The 23973-nt window shown below is 34.7% G+C and overlaps 1 protein-coding gene across 8 annotated transcripts in view; it reads left to right on the top strand.

The window, feature by feature from the left end:
- Positions 1-10012, top strand: part of LOC125668783 (calcium-activated potassium channel subunit alpha-1-like) — an 89270-nt gene extending 79258 nt beyond the window's left edge. For 7 of the 8 annotated variants that reach the window (XM_056164373.1, XM_056164367.1, XM_056164372.1 and 4 more), the window contains 6 exons: positions 679-809; positions 1544-1738; positions 2795-2965; positions 3257-3317; positions 3503-3550; positions 5289-10012. In XM_056164373.1, the coding sequence (XP_056020348.1) occupies positions 679-809; positions 1544-1738; positions 2795-2965; positions 3257-3317; positions 3503-3550; positions 5289-5380 (698 nt within the window). In that variant the 3' untranslated portion in view covers positions 5381-10012. The remainder of the gene's footprint in view (positions 1-678; positions 810-1543; positions 1739-2794; positions 2966-3256; positions 3318-3502; positions 3551-5288) is intronic. The other variant, XM_056164375.1, reaches the window with a different exon arrangement.
- Positions 10013-23973: the final 13961 nt, after the last annotated feature.

The following is a 23973-nucleotide window of genomic DNA, read 5'->3' as shown; positions in this document are numbered from 1 at the left end:
GGTTTGTGTGCAATCGAACATTGGCGGAAATTTGCAGCTGATAGTAGTTTCGTTTCTCAGTTGTTCATGCGTATAGGCAATATTACTGGACAATTTCAGAGACAATTCTTAAATGAGTATGTTCAAGTTATTATCACAATTACCTATGGTTTACATGTTTTTATGACATGCACTTAATTTAGTTTTGCTACGATTCACTGGACAGAGCAATTCTGTATAATTAGGGCTTCTGATCCCCGGTTGTTGGCATTGTTATTGGGGATGTATAAAGGCAATTTGACATTTTGTAAATATTGGGGTATTTAGGGTGTATGGAAATCCATTCTACACATTTCGATGATGGTATGCGGGGATAGCGATATAAGGGGTGGCGATCGATTTACCGAGGTAACACTGTATATAGCTTGGGAGCTGATTAATTACTTCAGGTCATCTTTAAAGTATTATCCATCAAAGGAACTTAAAGGAAAAAAAGTTGCAGCCTGTCTGAGCATGCACTTGTGTCATTTGCAGAGCATGGTAGACACATGGACCACTTAACTAGTGTCTGTCTGTCCGTCTGTATGGAGTAACACTTTCACAATACTTGCAGTGATATGTGTTTCAAGACCACTCTAGATTCAGTAGTGATACATATTATAAGAGATATATGAATGAAACACGAGTTTTCTCTCGCAGCGAATGACTCGAATGTGCAGTTTTTGGACCAGGATGATGAGGACGACCCTGATACAGAGTTATACATGACACAACCGTTTGCCTGTGGGACGGCTTTTGCTGTCAGTGTGCTGGACTCGCTGATGAGCACAGTAAGTCAGGCCATTACATGTCATTTATTTGTTTCACGACCCACCACTTTCGAAAAATTAACTTCTAAAGAAGTAGTGCAATTGTTGAATTATTTCTGTAGGTGTCCAATCCCTGAATTATTTCTGTACATATGTAGTTGCATTACAATATTTTAATGATCCATAAAAGCTTTGCATATATAAAAAATGTTTAGCATCTTTGTAGAGACATACTCTGTTTGAACATAATACATTGGAACGAGAACAAATTTCAATTATTTTAAGTATCTGGGTTTTTTTTTTAAAGTAATGATGAAATTAGTAAAAGATAATATTATGCTACATGTATTGAATTGTTGTTGTGATAATTAAAAGACAGAAAATGCCTAAAATGGAATGTGAAAGAGGATCTTAGATCCCTTTGAAAATATTGTCTATAGATGAAATCAACCTACCATTGTTATGTGAATAAATTCTAATTGTGGCTAATGTGTTCAAGAGGCAGACATATATATGTAGTCTAAGACTGTTGAAATATCTTTATGCCATCAATGTTTCCTTGAATGTTCTCATCCATTAATGAAGTTCTGATATATTTAGAGTTTCTGTAAGAAATCTCTGGTATTTTTAGAATTAATGTGAGAAATCTCTGATATTTTTAGAGTTGCTGTGAGAAATCTGATATTTTTAGACTGGTATTGATCAAACTCTGATACTTGTAGACTGACTGATAAATATCTGATATTGATTTGTAGAGTTACTTTAATGACAATGCCTTAACTCTGATACGAACGCTGATCACTGGAGGAGCTACCCCTGAGCTAGAACAGATCCTGGCTGAGGGGGCGGGGATGAGAGGCGGATATTGTACCCCCAGTGTCCTGGCCAACAGAGATCGGTGCCGTGTAGCCCAGATCTCACTTTTTGAGGGCCCACTGGCACAGTTTGGTGTAAGTTAAATTAAAAATAACTATGTGATGTCATAGCTATTGATTGATTAAACTTTGTGTATGATAGAAATAATCTTCTGTCTAAGTTTGTTGGGTATGTGAAGTGAACCGTTATGAATAGAGTATTATGCTTGTAATGAATGTCTGTCGGATGGGACGTTAAAGTGTGTCCCGTGTCATGGATCACAACCCCCTTGGCACGCAAAAGATCGTTTCCCTGATGTTTGAAAAAGAGTAGGCTCACTGGGGGCCGTCAGGGAAAGTCAAACACTTGCACCCAAACACATATTTCAATTAGTAAACAGCCGTAAAATGGCCAAAATATTGCCAAAATGGCGTAAAATTGTAATCAATCTATTGTAATTATAGTCATTTTACACACCCAATATACTAGACAATGATTCCTTTAAGATCTATATTTGAAATAAAAATGAAGAAAAATTAAAAATATGCAATTGACATACATGTATCAAAAGTATTGTGTAATAGAAATTGAAAAATTCAGACACATGGCATTCTATGCCAATTTCCATAGTCCCTGCCCACTAATGCCATTCATTTCCGTACTCCCCACCCACTAATGCCATTCATTTCCGTAGTCCCTGCCCACTAATGCCATTCATTTCTGCACTCCCTTCACACTAATGCCATTCATTTCCGTAGTCCCTGCCCACTAATGCCATTCATTTCCGTAGTCCCTTCCCACTAATGCCATTCATTTCCGTAGTCCCTGCCCACTAATACCATTCATTTCCGTAGTCCCTTCCCACTAATGCCATTCATTTCCGTAGTCCCTGCCCACTAATGCCATTCATTTCTGTACTCCCTGCCCACTAATGCCATTCATTTCTGCACTCCCTGCCCACTAATACCATTCATTTCCGTAGTCCCTGCCCACTAATGCCATTCATTTGCATGATAGTGAGAAATTGACTTAACAGTTGTACATATGTGGAAATAAACACATTGCAGTGTCAAAGGGTTATTACACAGAAAACAGTTAGAAATGTAAATATATGGAATTAACTTGCAATGATTTGTGATTTTTTTTATCAGGAGGATGGTTGTTACAGCAGTCTGTTTCTGTATGCCCTGAAGAACCTGGGCATATTGTGCATTGGTCTGTATCGCTTCAGAGACACTAACGAATCCTCCACGAGTCCTTCATCAAAGCGCTATGTGATAACCAACCCCCCAGAAGACTTCAAGCTTCTTGCTACAGATCAGGTAAAGCCAAAGAGAACATACAGTCAACCAAAAAAAATCTTTATGCAAAATTTGCCCCAGGGTAGGGATTAGGAAAAATGTTTTGAAAAATTGTTTACACATAAGTGAACTAAATTTAAAACAAATGTGCCATCTTCAGTTTCCCAGTTTCCAATAACTGTTGAATGTGCTAATTTTATTAATATTAAATAAAAACTTGTACTTGTTTTGATTTGATAACACTCTGTTTGGGTTTGGTGAGGTTTTGGAGACCATGATGAGATGCTGATTTTTCTTCCCTTCCACCATCAGGTTTTTTGTCTGGCTCCCTGCAATCTGTCACAAAGTTCAAATTCTTCCCAAAAAGACAAAAGTAAGACCACCCTCGTGTTTTAACATGTCCTGAACACTGAACTTTTGCCACTGTTGTTCTACTGTCAATGTTGTCTATAACATCAGCTTGTCGTTATACTAGATAGGTTCAACGTGGACAGAAAATTATAATGTTGCTCATTGTTCTGAATTTCCTCCACACCGTTGACTGATTCTTTTTCATAGAGAGAGGAAAAGCACCGAAACTTACGAAAAAGGAGAAGAGAAAATCAGGCAATTTTTATCAAATTCATCACTGTCTTGCTTTGAGAAATAACGGAAAACGTGTAATGTTCACTTGATAAATGACAACCACACAGTGGCAGACGTTTTTATGGGCGGTGTTTAAAGCCTGTAGTGTGTTTTGTAGTGTGATACAACACTTCACCCTAGATCCACTCCACCACTATTGCTGGCATTAGAGGTTAATTAGCTAACTCTCCCTATACCTGGGATGCTGTAGCTTATATTCCCCACCAGTTAGACAGTAGACTAGCACGGAATGCTGAGACATGTCAATTTCACTTCAGTTATTTGATATAATTGGTTGGAATTTGAATTTTTTAAAGATTAATTTGACAAGTGATATATGTAGGAAACCTTTGCTTCTTTGCATCACATAGATAGAAAGTATTTGATAAAGATGTACATACATGAAATAAAAGTAATTAAGGATTGATATTATATTATAACATAACCTAAATTCATGTTTTTACATGCCATGTGAGTGTAGGTAAACTGATGTAGTGTTCATTATAGTAATATCAAACAATATATTCAAAGCTTCCTAATTGTTAAGCAATACAATTTAAGAAGAATTGCGTTGCATATTTTGAAAAGCAATATAACTTGAGGAGACCTGCGTTGCATGCTGCATGAAGTTGCAGTGTTGAAGTACTTTGGAATGCTAACTATATGTGTAAAATTGTTGACCAGCCTTTGTGTGTAAACCCGAGTCTACAGTAATGAAACCAAGGACCAGACTCTTCCCATTGTCAGTATAAGTGCATTTATAGTGTTAGTCAGGATTTCACAAGAGAGCAGTGGTATTTTATTTGTAGTAGTTTCATCCGAAATACTGTATACAGCCTTATTTTCACTGTGCACAGTTTAATTTTTGCTTGGGGATAAATATTGGGTGAAATCAAAACTTTATTATAAAAACAGGTCTTTTTATAGCCTTTACATGATATGAAAATAAAAAAAATTGTGCTTTAAAAGCCTTTTAAAATAGAGTGAAAAGGGATTTGATTCATAAAATGTTCAAATAACTAGGAACCAACTTTAGGCTGTGTACAGTACGTATTTTGATATTTCCTTAGATGTTTGTTCAAAACCATAACATTGATCAGTACTTTGGAGCTTTGTGCCCGTCAAGATGAAAACCTCATGTCAAATGAAGGTCAAAGCCATGCTTCAAGTTCAAATTTTTAATCTTGAGCTTTAACAGATAAGGTCTTCATATTGTGAAGTTCAAAATTGTTTTTTCTCGAGGTTGTATGCTAGCTACCTTGCTGCAGTAGTGATTTGCCATGCTCCGGGACATCTTAATTGTGCAGTAGTCATCATTTGCTTTACTAAGTGTATTTTATTCCATTTGAATGGGGAATATCATGCACTGTCACCTCATCCTAGATACGGCATTTAGAATATTGTATCTATATAAAGAAATAATATTGAACAGAAGACGATAATTATATTAACTTACTATGTAATTGATCAGAATTATTTTTTACTGAAAACAAAATTTATAAGCATGCAAAAGACCTGAAGCCTAGTTTACAAACTGTTTAATTCACAATAACCGGAAATATTTTACCAGAGGAATTTTTTGTTTTAAAAATTGTAATAGTATGGGACAGTCTCTTAGATACTGAAAATTTTAAGTTTTTTTTTTAAATTGGGTTTTGTTTGGTGGGGGAGGGGTCACGTTGTGGAACAAACAGTAAAATCGTCTATTTGTGTTTTCCAGCTCTTTTGCCTTCAGCCCTTCAAAACAGTGTCGAGCGACCAACCCTCAAGACAAGAGAGGGTGGAGGATGCCATTCTGAAGCTAAAACATGACATCAAGCAGAATATTATTAATACTTAGGTGAGAGAGACCCGCACTGGAACATTTCACAGCTGCTAGTCGGTCCCATCGTGTGCTCCGCTGATTAACGTAGAAACAGGCATTGTTTTCAGTGCTCACAATAGGGAGGAAATCAGACTTGACTGAAATTTTTATTGCTTGGGTTAGACTGTAAGTTAGGCTGTGAATTCTGGGGCATTTGGATAAATACAATCATGCAATCAGTTTGAAGTGGAGCAAAGGAAACTTTCTACTGTTTACAGCAGTTTTTCCACTTCAGTTTTATCTTTTGCTTTTTTATGAAAAGGTTAAATTCAAACATTTGTAGTGAAAATAGCATTATAGTTTTTACATACCGGTAGTATAAAAATTTTAATCGAGAATGAAAACAGATTTCATTCCTAAAATGTGAATTTAAACTGTACAGTAGGCATTGACTTTTTTAAATCTGTGTATCAGTATTTTCCCTGAACCATTTTCTTAGAGGTGTTTCTTAATATGTATGTATTTGTGTGTCCTTTTGTCCATTTGTCTGTACGTAGATTCCCACTCGGAGAGGTTTTTTTAATTTAGAATGGCAATAATTTCAGGACAGAAGACTTGGTCTGTGAGATTTAGTCAGAAAGACATAAATTGTTTTCAGAATTTTGTGCAGAAAGTGTTGATTTGATGTTTTGAATGCTTCTGATATCCCAAGTTTTATATGTGTATTAATTTTATTGTATTCAAAATTCAGTGCTGATTAGAGATTAGGGACATGTGATGCAATCATGTGTTAGTACCACTACTTTTGTCTATATTAAGTATTGATATTCTGGCAGTAACCATGAACTAGTGTACATATGAACATATGATAGTGCCAAATTGTGAGTCCCACTAGTACAAGTAAACACACAGTACTCAGAACCCAGCAAACTCTTCTTAACTTTGATATTATGTTGAAAAAAAATGGAACATGAAGAACACCCTAGGCTTGTATTGTACACAGGTGACAATTGTAGTTTTGTTGGTAACAATCATTTTGAATGGTTGAGCAGCACAATTTATTTTTTTATAATAAAATTTTCAGGAACATAATTTGTTATGGAAAGCATTGTGACATCATTAATACTTGGCATTCTTGTATGAAATAAGTCGTAAAAACACAATAAGAAGTATATTTATCACATGAAAAATTCGATTATATAAATGGGTGAAGTTATTCCCTAAATGATCAACAACTCGTTGGGAAAAAATTTGTAGATATGAGAAGTTAAAGAATGGACATCTCATAGACAGGACAACTCATTGTTAGGACAAATCAAAGAATGGACATCTCATAGATGAGACTACTCATTGTTATTACAAGTCAAAGAATGGACAACTCATAGATAGGACTACTAATTGAAATAAGATGGTAAAAAAGAAACAGAAATAAGAATTTCTAAAATGTTTTTAGTAACACAATATTCAATGTTTCAGTGATATGTGCCAAGCCCTCAATGTAATTTAGATAGATTCCATTTTCTACCCTTGAAGAAAGTGAAAATACTATCAATTAATAGTATAATTTTTCAATTGGTTTCTTGTCATTTCCTGCTTGTCGGCAAGATCAGTCTCTTCACCATGCAAGGAAACTTGCATTTCTGGCTTGGGTTTCTTGAAAAAATCTCAAACCTAAGTTTGAGTTTTCTTTTATTTGAGCAGTCAAAATGTGAGCAAAATCTCAGACTTTAGTCCCATTTTCCACTTGAGTTTCGATTGAGAAATCCAGGTCTGGATTATTCTCCTTTGAGAGAAGATATAAATTTGAAAGTACATTGATGCACCGACAATGGAGAAGCTTTTATGTCAGCCTTCTAAAACAATTGTGTGTATGGGGGATCATTGGCTAAAACACATTCATACAGATTCCAGCACTCGATGGAGTAATGGAGATCCTTCTATTTTAATGTTAGCTTACTTAGCTAAAACAGAAATGGCAACATTCCATTGATACAAGTGATGTCGTGGAGAGGCCTGGCTTTGACTTTTCGTGTCAGTAAGTTTGACTTTCGATGGTTTGACTTTTGGTGAATTGTTCCCTTTGACAAGTTGTCTGGCGCCGATTCAAGACATATTCAGCAGGTGTTCCTTTATTTCTAATAATGAGACTCAAATGTATAATTACGTACAGGAAGAAGACATACAATATGATTATCTTATGTCAAATTTACTGTTACAAACTAAAAGAAATTATTTCGCATATAAAATTCATTTATAGGAGAAAAGGGCAGCTGTCTTTTTATTTGTATTATAGAAACAAGCCTATATCTCTACCAATTCAAGGAAGTATTAAATTAATATAAATATTTGCATATATAATTAGAAAGTGTTAATTGAATATCTATCATTTTCTTGCTACTACTTACTGAAAAATAATGGATAACGTAACAAAATCAACTAGATGACTTTGCCAAGGATCAAACCTGGAGCCTCTGGCGTGGCAGCCCAGTGCTCTACCAATCAAGCTAAAGGAGGGTTAACCCACTAGCCAGAGTTGAGGTTTTATCTATTGACAAAGTGGTAATAATGCCGTGGAGTTCAATAAGTTAGCATGAATCTAGTTACATATTTATTTGTTATTTTTTCAAAGAGATATAATTTTGAATATAATGAAATTACTTTCGCATTCCTTTCATATGTAATGTACAGCAAAAACAAGCCGTTAATTACCATAATTGTTTTTCTTGCATTCTTTAGGCAAAATGGTGGATTTAAATGAAATGAATAAAGGCCAACATCAGCTTTTTGTTAACTGTGGCCTATGGTTTGACATAAAATGCTAATCTTGTTTTTGTGAGAGTTACAGAGTGCCAATATTTTAGGAGTTCAGATTCAATTTGATAACAATTTTTAAATAGTTCTGATCCTTTGCCATCATGATCTAAGGATTTTTATGTTTGATATGTTTTATCAATTTAATGGAGGAATTCCGATGCACTACTAAGAAGGAGATGGGAATCTATCTGTTTTACCTCAAGATAATTGTAAATCTGTTTTGAGAAAATTTTGCATGCATTATTTAACAGAAGAATAGGTTTTTATGTTCCCAGAATCAAAGATTTGGGGGCATATAGTTTTTGGCTTGTTTGTCTGTGGTAAAAAACTTTAACCTTCATCATATTTTTTAAACCATAAGAGCTTTTATATTTGGTGTTAAGAAATGAATTTTATAATTCTTTTCTGGATGGCGGTATGATAAGGAAAATTGGACAGAAAACTTCATCAATGCGTGTGCATTGATGAAAACGTTTTCTGTCCAGTTTTCCCTTTGATACCGCCATCAAGTTAAGAATTATAAGATTCATTTCTTATCATTTAATTATGTTTTTAAATAGTTAAACAAATAGTTTCTCTCATCAAAAGGCACATAGGAATACATGTACGTAGCAATGAAAACCACTCCAATGTGCATTCAGGTCAGGTAAAATTACTGAGCAGAATTAAATGGATTGGACGCCAAATTAAAAGTGCGATGGTTAAAAGATTAATTAGATATGAAGGAAGAAGACAGGCAGTGACTCTATGTATGCTGCATTGTGTTGGAGGAGACGTTGAACACTGGTTGTGCCGAGGGAACGATGGAATGCAAGTCGTAGGTTTTCTTTGATGCAGAAATCAAGCGAATTTTTAAGCCAATCAAAATCGCCTTAATTTCATTTTAAAAGACAATAAATATTAAATGATGTGTATTTCTTGTGGCAAAACTCTTTGACCATGTGACCTTAACTTTGACCATGTTGCACTTTGTTGTAATCCGGGGGCACCAGTGTTTCACAAACACATCTTCAGCATTTGTAATGCTACTTTAGTAAAATTTGTATGTTTTACATCAAAGAAATTGCAGATGGTATTTTATGAAGGCTAATTGGTCTGAACTGTACAATTGTATGAAGTTTTGTTTTTCCTTAATGATAATCTATCTCCAAGAGGAGATAACCCTGTTCATGTATTCATGATATGACTGTGATACCATTTTTATTTTGTCTTATATTTTTATACTTTTTAAGTGTTACAGTGTACCATGTTTAAGTGTTTGTCTCTGCTTTTTGCTACACCCCCTCCCTACCCTCTGTACCTGCAGTAATTTTAGCATTTGGGGAAGGAAGTGAGTATTATAAGTGTTATCGTAATCTAAGAGTACATGTATTTCTTGCTGTGTAACTCAGGGGTAATCTTCCCTTAACTCAATGAGAAAAAACAAATTGAGTTTGAAAATTGAGATATTAAAAAATAAGCACTGAAAGTGAATGTCGCATATTACATGTATCGCTGTGAAGTAGACAACACATATGTATGTCACATATTATCACTGTGAAATAGACAACACATGTGTATGTCACATATCACTGTGAAATAGACAACACATGTGTGTCACTTATTATCACTGTGAAATAGACAACACATGTGTATATCGCATATTATCACTGGGAAATAGACAACACATGTATGCGGGCTGTTTTATTGTTATGACTCATTTCGGTTGTTGTTTACCCTTTTCTAATTCTAATCACACAGAATTGCGATGTTTGTTTTTCAGTTATTGAATTACTGTATGTATTTTTAAGATGTACTTACAATTCAAATAAAAATCATTCACAGTACTAGAAGGTTCGTTGTGTATGGATTGCTTCAGGAGATTTAAATCCATCAAAGTCATGTCCAGTAGCGGATTTAAGGGGGCGCAGCCGCCCCCGCCCCCTCCCCCCCCCCCCTAAAATTCTTAAAATTTAAGATGAGTGGTGGTCTCTTGTTTGGAAAAATGTAAACGATAAAAGAAGCATTAATTTTTTCCAATCTCAGAGCAATAAATGACACAATCTTTTGATTTATTGAATTACTTTTATTGGGAGAACTACATTTTTTCCAAAAACTCTTCAAATTTGCGTCATTTTATTGATTTCACTCTATCAAAACTGACAGAAAATAGTAAAAATGATTAAATAGGGGACATATTTCAAGCCCTATAAAATCTGTAAAGTCCAGGAGCTTCTGTGGGCTTTGTCATTGACCCACTGGGAGTCTCGAGGCCTTAGACCCCCTGCCTCATAAAGTTGCAACACCCCCCCCCCCCCCCCCCCCCCACAACTGCAATTCCTGGATCCACTCCAATGTCGCTGTCGAAACACCAAGTTTTAAACATGAAGGGCAGCATTGTTACTAGTAAGGAAGATAAAGACCCTTTTATTGACATTTTTAACAGTGAAATAATGAAATTTATCCATTGAATATTAATTGATATTTTCACACTGGTGAAAATGTACATGTATATAGGAAAAAAATTGTCTTGCTCGTGAAATAAATTCGATATCCAACAACAAAATATTGAATATCCACTACAAGACAATTAAGATGACGACCCTTATGTCCATTGACCATTAGATGACGACCCCAATGTCCATTAACAATTAGATGACGACCCCTATGTCCATTAACAATTAGATGACGACCCCTATGTCCATTGGCCATTATATAACGACCGCTATGTCCATTAACAATTATATGACGACTCGTGTAAGTCCATTGATAATTAAGATGAGAACCCCAAGTCCATTGATAAAGATGTGCGAGAGAGTTCTAGAAGTTCATACATCAACGAGGAAAAGAATCCGCGCCCAGACTTTGTTAAAAAACATTCATTACGGCATCAAGTATGGAAGGTTTTGCTGAAAGATATAGCATTTAAAAATTTCATAATGGAAGAAACCATTTTAAAAATTGAAAAGTAGCTCCGTAAATTGATATATTTCAGGAAACATTCGCCCCAGGCCCATCTCCATCAGGGCTCTATCATGTACTCGAGGGGGGCTTTTGCAGTCCCCAGATCTGTCGCCTACTCGTTATATGAATCCTTTGAAGGGGGCGTGACCCTTCATTTGTGTGTGATTGAATCTTGATCAGTCTCTCTTCAGAAAAAATTTCAAACGGTTTTCAATGCATTTAAATATGAACCCCTGTTGTGGTTGACCTTGATTAATCTCAGGAGCCATGCATATTTTACCCTACATGAGAGATCGAATTATTGATTAAAAATTTTTTGAAGGTTTTATTTCGAAATATACATCAACTTAGAGGTAAAATACATGTAACGGAGACATTTTTATGCCTCTGGTGGGATTTGAATCCTTGTCTCTGGTACACAAATCCAGCACTCTACCAATCGAGCTAAAGATTCAACCCACTAGGCAGAGCTAGAAGGAATGCCAAAGCACTCGCACTACCACATTTTTCTACTCAGAACCCCAACCAGAACTCCTGCCCAGGGGATCCCTGGATCAACAATGTATCAGCTGTTGCTGATAATAGTTTACACGTGTCATATGCAAATGATAAATGTGTTTGGTTTTCCATATCGCAAAGTACCATAGTATATATAGCTGTTTTATATTTGACACTCTCATGGCGTTCAACAAAATGGCCTGCCCCCCCCCCCCCCCCCCCCCTCCCCTCCCCTCTTTGGCAACACCCTTCCAAAAGTAAACTGAAAAAGATGCTACGTACCTGCTAAAGGCAGCACAAGTCAAAAATTTTGTAATCCGCGATAATTCTCATAAATCCAATATGAAGCACCAAATTAACATAAACTCAAATAATTGAAGGTATCTTTAATAATTTCAAGATATCATTGATTTATCTGATGCAAGTAACAATTCATTTAAAGATCTCTTAGGATAGTTAAATGATCTCTTCAGTTCTAAGTTATTGCGCGCATTTATCGATTTGTTGATCGCGTTAATTATTCTGCTGATTTGATGCACGCTATATCTCTTCAAATGAATTTATGATATATGAACAATTGCGCATTATAATTTGACTGAAGAGAGCAATAATTCGATGAATGCGAACATCAATCTCATAATTCCTATAAAGGAGTAGTGCAAACACGGGCCACTGGACAACTAAAGTGATATCAGGTGTCTTGGAGGAGTAAGCATTCCCTCTCGACAGCTCACACCGGCCATGAGCCCAATATCTCGATCAGGTAAACAGAGAAATCCATAATCAAATTTAGTGTGTAAGGCAAGGTCTAGCAATTATTGTAACACGTTGTATTTGTAAATTAGATCGTTATGTCGACCAAAGAATTTGCGAAATGCTGACTTTAAACGAGACTGTTGGAACCTCTGTAACATCAACTTGTCTGTCACTAGTCTGCGCCTGCTTTAATTTAAAAACATAATCTCGCGTATCGCACCAGTTGAGAGACGTCGATACCAGGTGGTGCATGTAATGGAGTATTGTTACATAGATGACGATGGAGAAGCTGAAGTCTTCCCGTTTGTCATAAAGTTAAGTTGTTAGTAAGCCTTTAACATCTATGTTCAATAAAATATCTAAGTATGAATCAGATACAGAAGACTCTAAGAATATATATATATATATATATACACACACACACACATATATATATATACATATATATATTATATATATATATATATGTGTGTGTGTATATATATATATATATCAAAGATCAAAATATATAAAAAGATATTATATGAGGCCAAGTACCTTCAAACTGGTTCAATTACTAAGTGTTCAAAATGTCAAAGAATTTATTAATTTAGATAAATACTTGTATTTAGCATGTTTCAAAAGAGATGTTTAATTTAGCTTTTGTTCTATTTATGCGCATGAATACTCTCCTGTGTGGTGTTTGTGTATATCATATTTAATATGTTATTCTGTTTCTGATGAGCCGTTTGGCTCAAGCTAGGATAATAAAGAACTTGAACTCACTGAGATATATATCGAATCGAAATATCAATGAAAATGAGTATTTTCAATAGATAAAACATAGTCGATATATCTAAATCTCGAGTTGAAGGCCATGGCCAGAGACTTTTTCTTCTCGTGTAGAAGCTTGGGGATAAATTCTGCCTCGTAAGAGTATAAAAATAGGCCAGCTAAGAAAGGAGCACAATTCATGCCCATGAGGATTCTAACAGACTATTAGACCTGATCACCAAAGACTACATAAATACTGTGAATGAGGAATTTCAACATATTTTTGATGTCAATTTCAGAGAATCAAAGTGGTGTTTAACAAAGTAATTATTTGGATGACTGATCACATGAATATTTTCGTATTTCAATGAAAGGTGAAGATAACGAACAGTGATCAATCTCATAACTCCTATAAGCAATACAAAATAAAGGGTTGGGCAAACACGGAGCCATTGGCACAACGGAGTTGGGATCAGGTGCCTAAGAGGAGTAAGCATCCCCTGTCGACCGATCACACCCGCCGTGAGCCCTATTGAAGAAGCAGTCAGAATGCGTAGTCTTTAATTTATGGAATGGTTGTGTAAAATACAGAAAAATCATGCGATTTTATGTTGTTGATTTAGGGAAAATTTTGTGATTTCAAATTTACAAAACTTTTTTGGTAGAACCTGCAATATTTCTATATTGTAAGTTTTTGTTTAGTTTTGGAATTCAATATAGGTATGATGACTCATATTCATCCCATTGACTGGGGTATTACATGACTTATCAATATCAATAGTTAAAAGTGGAATTTTTTTTATCAATTTCCACTCAATATAGTTTAATTTAATTAATAACCAAAGAAAAATTGTTGTTGTCACCTTTTTAAGACGTCGGACATGCACTGTACAAAAACAAAAGTATAAGTCAACATCAGAAAATCACATTTTAGGAAAACAATAATAAAATTAGATAAAGATTTAATTAAATGACATATTATAATTGTCAACAGTTTAGAAGAACTGTTTATTCATAAATATGTATAAAGTAAATGTGGATATTAGGGAAATAATTGTATAATAGACATGCAATACAGGAAATACATGTACCAGCATAGGAGTTATTGCCCTTGACAACCATAAATAATTGATGATCTATGGAAATTTCAGGAAAATATAAACTTTTTCACTATCAAAAGTTTACCTGTTTTTTTTTTTTTGTTGTTTTTTTTTTATTTTATCCAGTGAATAAAATTCTTCAGAAAGATATATTTCTATCGTGTGGAAAGTTTAATAAAAAAATTGCAAAAACCTGACATCACACAAGGATCGAGATCAACCTTTACACTATCAAAGCGTGAATTTAAAGAATTTCATTCCAATATGAATTAAATTCATCATCAAATCATTTATACGGAGCTCTAAATTAGATTTTACATACAATAGTTTCGCCACATTGATGCTCTCATCAATCGATTACGGTCAAGTATTGAGTCATCGGCGCTATTTACACTGTAAAAAAAAAAACAACCAAAACGGCTACGTGCCACGGTCCAAGTTATACCGTTCACATCATTGTAAACACTCCTGAAACAATGTTAACTGAACTTCGAGTTAGATAACACAAATAATTGCTGTTGGTTAAAGGAGATAGATTCGACACAAATCAAATTCTGGATTTTAAAACATGCATTAAACCAACCAGCACGTTCCATTATCTGGATCACACTCCTCACAATCTCTGTTTTTAAATGATTCATTAAATCGTCATTCAAGAAACACAGGTTTAGGTTTAGGGCAGGTGGAAGAGAATTTTTAACAATTTATTCCCACGAATCTAAATTTCGCTCCGACGAAATAAAATTCGTTCCCTCGAAACAAAATTTGTTCCCACGATTTTTTCAAAAGCAAGCTATATGTTTACATTAATCTCCATTACATATGGGTACATCAATACGTTATATTTTTTATTGCTGAAGACAAACGTCTTATGACATACATGTTTACAAAAACAATAAACAAGTTAACAATTGTATGGCATGATATTAAATGGTATGTTACACAATATTGATGTGAATTTATAGACAGAGAATGCTATATAAGTAAATCATCACGTAAATTAAAGACAGTTAGAGTAAAATATTTCCCCAAATTACACAACTCTTTGAAATTTTTTACACTTAATAATTGTATATATTTAAAAAACATGGTTTTTTTGTCAGTAATACCCCCTTGATATATTTCCCGCTCAATTCAATAAAACAAGGACATTTTAAAATAAAATGAAATTAATCCTCAATACATAAATTACAGAGTTTACAATACATTGAAAATAACTCATTATCGATTTCATATTGCTGTTACAGTGCATAAGCTTCAATAAATCTTTAGCAAGTTTGGTAACTTTGGTCATAGATGTGTTTGTGATTGTTCTTCCATTTTGAAGTGCTGTGAACATCTGTTGTCATTTGGGAACATTAACATTATAGGCCTTCCATACACTTTCAACGACTCCAATTTTAGACAACCGAGAGTTGAAAAATGTATTCAATCTTTCATTTGTTATGGAGAAAATGTTGGAAATAAGAAAAAGCTTTTTCGTATATTTTTAAGATTCTTTAATGCAGGTACGGAACATATTTCTCTATAATATTGAGGCTGCATCTGGTGAACTTACATGTAATTAAACTAAAGTGGTTGTTTTAGAACAGAGAAAATGCATAAGAAAAGAGAAGTACATGGTCACAAACAGCACACAAAGGATTCTTTTACTGATAGAAGATATGTCCTATGATGCTTCAAAGGTTGATTAATATATAATGAAACAAAATCAAGTTTCAGTTATTACTTTTTATTTGGACTAGTCATTAAATGTTATGGACTCTGTGAACTTCAAAAGCTCGTAGTAATCCTTTGATAATAAGTGAATATTGAAAAATCTTATTTGTGAAAACAAAATTAATTTTGTGGGAACGAATTTTATTATTTCTTTGGAACGAATTTTTGTTTCGTAGGAATGAATTTTTGTTTCGCAGGAACGAATTAAAAAAAAATCTTCCACCTGTCCTAAATCGGCCACCGTAAGTGACACTACTGCACTCCAGAGCAAACGGATTGTCAAACTTCTTCACAAACTGTTCGAAATATTTATAATAATGATAATAATAGCCTTCATCCAGGATAACGCAAATCAGCATTTAGCTAGTTTCCATTATAGTCCTGTATTAAAACATATACACCAACATAAACTTAACATCTAAAATTAGTATCTAAATATGAATATACATGATATACGAGCACTGTTCGATATGCAATGTGTATTGTACCGTAGCGCGATCACGCTTTGCACGATTTCATGGATGATACTCTTGAATAGCTCTATTCAATACCTTTTCAACGGTATAAACACTAGCCTTCAGCTCCACATAGTTTTAAACTTAGTCATTTCAATATAGCCAGTCGTTGCCCACTGTTGTAAAAATGGTTGGGAAACGGGTTGAGAATATTGACGAAATTAGAGCTTATATGAAAGTTCGCACAAAACTCGATCGGTCATTCAGTAATGCAGATTTTTACTAAATTGGGGGAAGTTTATAGGTCTGATAGGTATCTTATGAGACAGTTCGTTGGTGGAGAAAGAAATTTCTGACTGGCACAGAGTCCGTCAAAGATGCAGCAAAATCTGGCCGACCTGTGACTTTAACAGGCAAGGCAAATGTCTCAAAAGTCAGGGAAATAATTGAAAGTGATGGTATATAAACGATTCGTGATATTGCCAAAGCTGTTGGCATATCGCTATCTCGGGTGCATTTCACTTTGAAAGTACGAAATATTTCTGTCAGATAGATACCACATATATTGACAGATCACCAAAACGGGTACGAGTACAAACCGCTAAGCAATTACTCAAAATGTTTCCCAAATTCAATCAAAGACATTTGCAAACATTGTTACTGGTGACGAAACATGGGTTCACTATTTCGAATCAGTAAGAAAAATTGGAAACAAAATATGGCTAACTAAACATGGTAGAAGGCCAGTACATGTAGTTGCCAAAGGAACCATAAGCACAAAGAAGGTTCTTTATTGCATATTCTTCTCATGTGATGGTATAGCCATACAAATTCCAGTGTCGAAGGGCAAATGTGTTACAGGTCGGTATTACCGAGATGTTATACTAAAAAAAGCTCAAGAAATATTATCATAAACGACGCCCTGTGTCAGGATTTAGGCCTGTTCGTCTACTTCATGATAATGCTCCATCACTTACATCTGAGCTTGTGAAGCAATCTTTGAAGTCGGAGAAGGTTGCCACACCCACCATACCCTCCAGATCTAGCCCCATGCGACTTTTTCCTTTTTCCAAAACTTAAAAAGTTCTTATCTGGTCGTCGTTACAAATCCCGACAAGCCCTTGGCTCAGGCATCAGTCAGTGCCTCAGAGGTCTACCTAAATCAGCGTACCGTGACGCGTTTCAGAAATGGATTCAGAGATTGAAATGATGTATTTCAAACCGCGGAGAATACTTTGAAGGAATGTAATGTTCATTTTACTATTTGAGTCGAATGCTTTTGAGATATCGTACAATGCACATTACATATCGATAGCATAAGACACACATAATTAGTAATAAAATTAGTATCTAAATATGAATACATGACATAAAAGGAAAGAAGAAAAATAGCATAAGACATGCACACACAGCGTTATATCAAAACTATTTGGCACACTTGGACATTATTTGGCACATCTGAAGAAAAAGAGGAAAGCTACTTCTTTTAAAATATTCCTTCAGATACACAGCTTTAAAAATGCAAACCGAACTAGAGTTTCGAACATTTTGTTCCAAAGGAGTACAGAAGAGTAGCTGTATGACCGTTATAATTTTCAGTTTTAGCTCTTGGTAAATATAATAAATTAGACATATAATCATTTGACCTGGTTCTGGCGGCAACTCGCATCTCTCTTATATTGAAACATGTTTAGGTAATTTGGCATTTGATTGTTTAAAATTTTGAACAGAAAGACAACCTTTCTAAACATAAAATAATCCTTAATTGGCATCCAGTCCAAACAGGACAATAACTCCTATAAGCAATACAAAATAAGAGTTGGGCAAACACGGACCCCTGGACACACCAGAGGTGGAATCAGGTGCCTAGGAGGAGTAAGCATCCCCTGTCGACCGGTCACACCCGCCGTGAGCCCTGTATCTCGACAAGGTAAAGGGGGTTATCCGTAGTCAAAGTCAGTGTGCCAAGAACGGCCTAACAATCAATATGAAACACGTCAGACAGCATTTGACCCAATGATAGGTTGTATTTGCAAACTAGATCGTTATAACGACCATAGAATTTGCGAAATGCTGACTTTAAACGAGACTGTTTGAACCCCTGTGCCATCAACTTGTTTGTCAGTAGCTTGCTAAGATTTAAAAATTAACTATACGCAGAACAAGCTCTTGCGTATCGAATCAGTTGAGAGATATCAACACCATATGCAGGTGATAATGGAATATTGCTGCATAAATATGGGAAGTTGGCGATGGAGAAGCTGAAATCATCCGGTTTGTCATACAGTTGAGTTGTTAGTTTGCGTTAATGTCTACTTTCACTAAAATAGCTAAGTATGAAGCAGAATTTGACGACTCTGTGGTGTCTCTCATCAATTGAATTGATGTGAGCAATACTTGAATTGATGCGTGCATCAAATTAATTGATAAGAGCAATAATCTAATTGATGAGCGCATCAAAGCAATTATTGTTTTCATAAATTCAATTGATGCGCGCATTAGTTCAAATAATGAGATCAATAATTGAAGAACCGTCTCAAACATTGAATATAAAAAATCCAAACGTATTGCCCATATAGTTGTGTTCAAACATACATGTACCATCAAACATTCATTCTCATAGTACATTTGCCAGTGGTTACTGTGCTCTGTTCGCAGGGGAGGGATGTGTTCGGTAAATGATACGACACCGGTCCCAGTTCATTCTCAAATCCCGGCGGTCGCGTCAAACCTAGCGTCTGTTGCTCGACTCAACTTTCCAAGTCAAAGGTTTGTGATCCACCTCATTTCTCACAAACCCAATATAAGATCAATCTGTGACAATTTTGATGTTTACGTGACTTAAGATGTCAGATTTTCAGTTCTAAAGTTTATATATTACGTCTAGTATACATCTATTCACTTCTGAAGTCGTTTTAAAAATCGTACAGAGTTAATATTTTTGTATTACCAATGTTTACCTTTCACTGTTCTATGTAATTTATTATACCCGCCATTTTGACAGTTTTCTCGAACGTTAATTGTTTTCTGCAATTTCATTGGTTAAGAGGCTTAATGCTGACTTATCAGATTAAGCGTTTATTTTTTAGTATTTTATTGTTTGTCAGTCTTATACATGTATAAAGCGTGACACCCGAGATATTCTCTCTCTCTCTCTGCTAGGGTCAAACTCCGTTTACCTGATCAAGATATAGAGCTCACGGCGGGTGTGACCGGTCGACAGGGGATGCTTACTCCTCCTAGGCACCTGATCCATCTCTGTTGTGTCCAGGGGTCTGTGTTTGCCAAACTATCTATTTTGTATTGCTTGTAGGAGTTATGAGATTGATCACTGTTCGTTATCTTCACCTTTCATGAAAGCATCAAGGTGGTGAAAATATTTCTCGCAAATTTTAATTTAGAGCTCGGTATAAATGATGTGATGATCTCTTTAATTCAATTGAAGCCAAGCGTTTTCGAATAAGGAATTACTGTGCGCATCAATTCTATTAAAGAGAGAAACAATTCAGTTAAAGAGACCATTAATTCAATTGTGGATTATTGCTCTCTTCAAATGAATTAATGATATCATTGATTCAATTGAAGAGAGCAATAATGCAATTATGGTTCGCATTAATTGAATTATTGCTCTCTTTAACTTAAATGTAGCGCGCATCAATTCAGTTGTTGATATCCTCAATTCATATAATGAGAGCAACAGTTACGTTATAGTGTGCATCAATTAAGCAGAATAATTGATGCTATCACCAATTCGATTAATGTCAGCAATAATACGGAATTGAAGATACCATAGATTATTTGAAGAGATCATTAATTGAACTGCTGCGTGCATCAAATTATTTGATATCTTCAAATGATTAATGATATCTTCAATTATTTGAGTTTATGTTAATTTGGCGCTCCATAGATATCAGGCCTTAACGTCTGCGCCGTAGATCGAATGTCTTTATAAGGGGTGAATCTTTAGATCTCTGGTCTGTCCTAATAATTTCCCAGAGAGCCACAGATCTGTAGCTATGGTTACATGTAAATGGGTTGAACATGTAGCACATGTCGTTTGTAATGTCGTCCAATCAAATTTTAGATGGATAGGTTTGATCCTTTTTCGGCTTCTTGGAAGATCTACAAACAATAAGAAAAGTGTCCTTTTGTCATTTGATTATTCATTTGCTTGCTGTGTTAACTGTTCAGCCGGTGATGCGAGCTGCAAAGGAAAGTCGTTGGAGGTACATGTATGTTTTTGTTGTTTGCTTGAAAGTGCCATCTTTACAGTCCCTTAGAGACTTGTCTAGGTGTATGATAAAATGATTGTAACACCCTACCCATCCACTGCCGATACAATTTCTATTTCCATAAATATGAGTGATTTTGTAATCAATATGAGTGATTTTGTAATCAATATGAGTGATTTTGTAATAAATATGAGTGATTTTGTAATCAATATGAGTGATTTTGCCCTCACAAACTTCTCTAGTACTGAACCAATTTTGGAAGATCGGGTACATGCATTTTTCTGCTCCACAAAATCCCTGATTAATAGAAAGGGTTCACTATGAAAGGTACGGTGAAATGATAGTCGCCTTATCTAGAAATGAAATGATTAATATTAAAAACACGGACCCCCCCCCCCCCCCCGAGAGTGTTATAGAATTTTCTAAAACTATTTGTAAATGTTTTAATATTGCTAAAAAAAAACACCAACATTATATTTACCACAAAAGTTTTCTAAAAAGCCACCTTATTTACCAATTTCTGTTTAAAAATTCAATAGAAAAACACTTCCCAAAAATTGAAATCCTTCAAAAATGTCTTTTTATTGTTGCATTTCGTGTATTAATGACCAATTTACATTGTTTGATCAAATATTATCCTATGACCCTATCAAAGTTCATATATTTTATTGACTTTGAGCAGATAGCACTATGTATTACAGGGATTTGAACGGCCAGTGATTTACTTATCGCCATTGATCTACTTATCAGATGTAAGCTCTTATAATTAGAGTTATTGCAGGTAGATAGTCAAATTAAATGACAATTGTCCATACAACTTGTTTTCTGGTCTCGTGCGAACATGAATACTGTCAAAGAGCTCTATATACAATATTCCATTTGAATATTAGTCCTACAGTAAAGTATAAATGGAATGCTAAGGTATTTCCTTCGGAGAGGGAGGCTGAGGCTGATTAAAGCACGAACGGTTATATACAAAGGCATCTGAGGTGTGGATAACGTGTATAGATCTCATGTATCCAATGGAACAAGGTGTATGGAGCGCTAAATTAACATAAACTCAAATAATTGAAGATATCTTCAATTATTTGAAGATATCATCAATTCATTTGATGCGCTCAACAATTGAATTAAAGATCTCTTCAAATAATTAATGATATCTTCAATTCTGAATTATTGTGCGCATTAATTGAATTGATGATAGCATTAATTCTTCAACTGAATTGATGCGTGCTTCAATTGAATTAATGATCTCTTCAAATAAATTAATGATATCAACAATTGAATTGATGCGCGCTACAATTCAATTGAAGAGGGCAATAATTGATATAATGCGCGCATTAAATCAATTGATGAGAGCAATAATTGAATTGATGCGCGCATTAATTCATTTGATGAGAGCAATAATTGATTTAATGCGCGCATTATTTCCATTATTGCTCTCTTCAATTGAATTAATGATATCTTTAATTCATTTGAAGAGAGCAATAATTCTTTTAGAGAGAGCAACTATATAATTAAAGATAATCTTCAATACAACATATCCACAATTGAATTAATGATATCTTTAATTGAATTGTTGCTCTCTTTAAAAGAATTGATGTGCGCATTAATTCCTTATACAAAAGCATTGTAAATGATTTAAAGATATCTTCAACTGAATTAAAGAGATCATCAAATTATTTATACCGAGCTTTAAATTAATTATTGCGAGCAATATTTCTACTAAATTGATGCTCTCATCAATTGAATTGAAGAGAGCAATAATTGAATTAATGCGCGCATCAAATCTATTATTGCTCTCATTATTTGAATTAATGAGCGCATCAATTGAATTGAAGAGAGCAATAATTGAATTAATGCGCGCATCAAATCTATTATTGCTCTCATTATTTGAATTAATGAGAGCAATAATTGAATTAAAGCGCGCATTAATTCATTTGATGAGAGCAATAATTGATTTAATGCGCGCATTAATTCAATTAAAGAGAGCAATAATTGATTTGATGATATCTTCAAATAATTGAAGATATCTTCAATTATTTGAGTTTATGTTAATTTGGCGCTCCATAAAGGTGTGTTTGTTAAACTGTGAAACACTGATGCCCCTGAATGGCAGCAGAGTAATTCTGGTATAAAAAAAGAGGTCTTATCAGATGGAATCCACATGTGAAATATGAAAGCCACATCACTAACAATTCAAACGTTATGGTCTAGTTTAATTTTTTTTTCAAAAGTAGGTCAAACTCCAAGGTGAAAGTCACGTTAACAATTTTGATAACACAAGAAAGGTCTTATCACAAGGAATACACGTGAAATATGAAAGCCCGATCACTATCCATTCAAAAGTTATGGACAAGGTTAAATTTTAGCGGACAAACACACGGACAGACCAAAAATTATATGTCCGTGGATCTCCGATTACAGGGGCATAAAAATAAATATAGAACCAATATTCATCCAAAATATACAAATTTCCCCACCGATCACCTTCATAAATCGTTCTTTATGGTCAGTTTCTACTTTCTGTAAGCCTTTGAGATGACCCCATCTCACGACAGCGGTCATCTGGCTCTTCAAAACGTTTGAAGGTGATCGGCGGGGAAAATCACATATTTTGAATGATTATTGGTTATATATCCATTTTACCAATATGTAGAGGGGGTGGGTGGGTGGGTGTGTATGTGTACATAAATGTATATCCAAGAAATAAATATCATTTTTGGAAAATACATAAGGGCATGAACTGGAACGCCGCACGCTAGCGTGCTTAAGGAAGCGCTTCATGTGAAGTAAAGTGTATAGTGACGGTATACTGGCGTGAAGTGTTGCGGTTCATGGGCTTATGTGTATTTTTTTTTAAAAATATGAAATTCATTTCTTATATTTGCATTTTACTTTCATTTCTGTCGAACTTCCCAGCCCAACACTGATTCGTACAACATTTATCAAGATTCATACGCACATCGTTCACTTTTATGGGGAAATGGCATTACAATTGTTAAAGATATCGAAGGCAAAAAACATTGGAAACCTATACTTCAAGGTAAGGGATGTCATGTAGAATGGGTGATGCAAAACTTTCCTTTCTCATTCATCAGATGTTGCCTTGAACTTTGCAACATGACATTTTCCCTTTCAAAATCTGTATCAACGCCTCTATACTATTCTGACAGTGGAAGATCTTGCAGTTGTCAGTATGTTATGACAGTCAACATTCTTCGCGAATATAGTTGTCGTATATGAAATATTTCATAGTAAATTAGTCTATCAAAAGTTGGCGGTAATAAGAAGAATGTGTTAAAATCCAGAGGAAGAAAAAACTATCATA

The sequence above is a fragment of the Ostrea edulis genome, chromosome 4 (assembly GCF_947568905.1).
Source record: "Ostrea edulis chromosome 4, xbOstEdul1.1, whole genome shotgun sequence".
In the NCBI taxonomy this organism is placed as follows: Eukaryota; Metazoa; Mollusca; class Bivalvia; order Ostreida; family Ostreidae; genus Ostrea; species Ostrea edulis.
The sequence above is the reverse complement of the archived record's forward strand: the minus strand, read 5'-3'. Positions and strand labels throughout refer to the sequence as shown.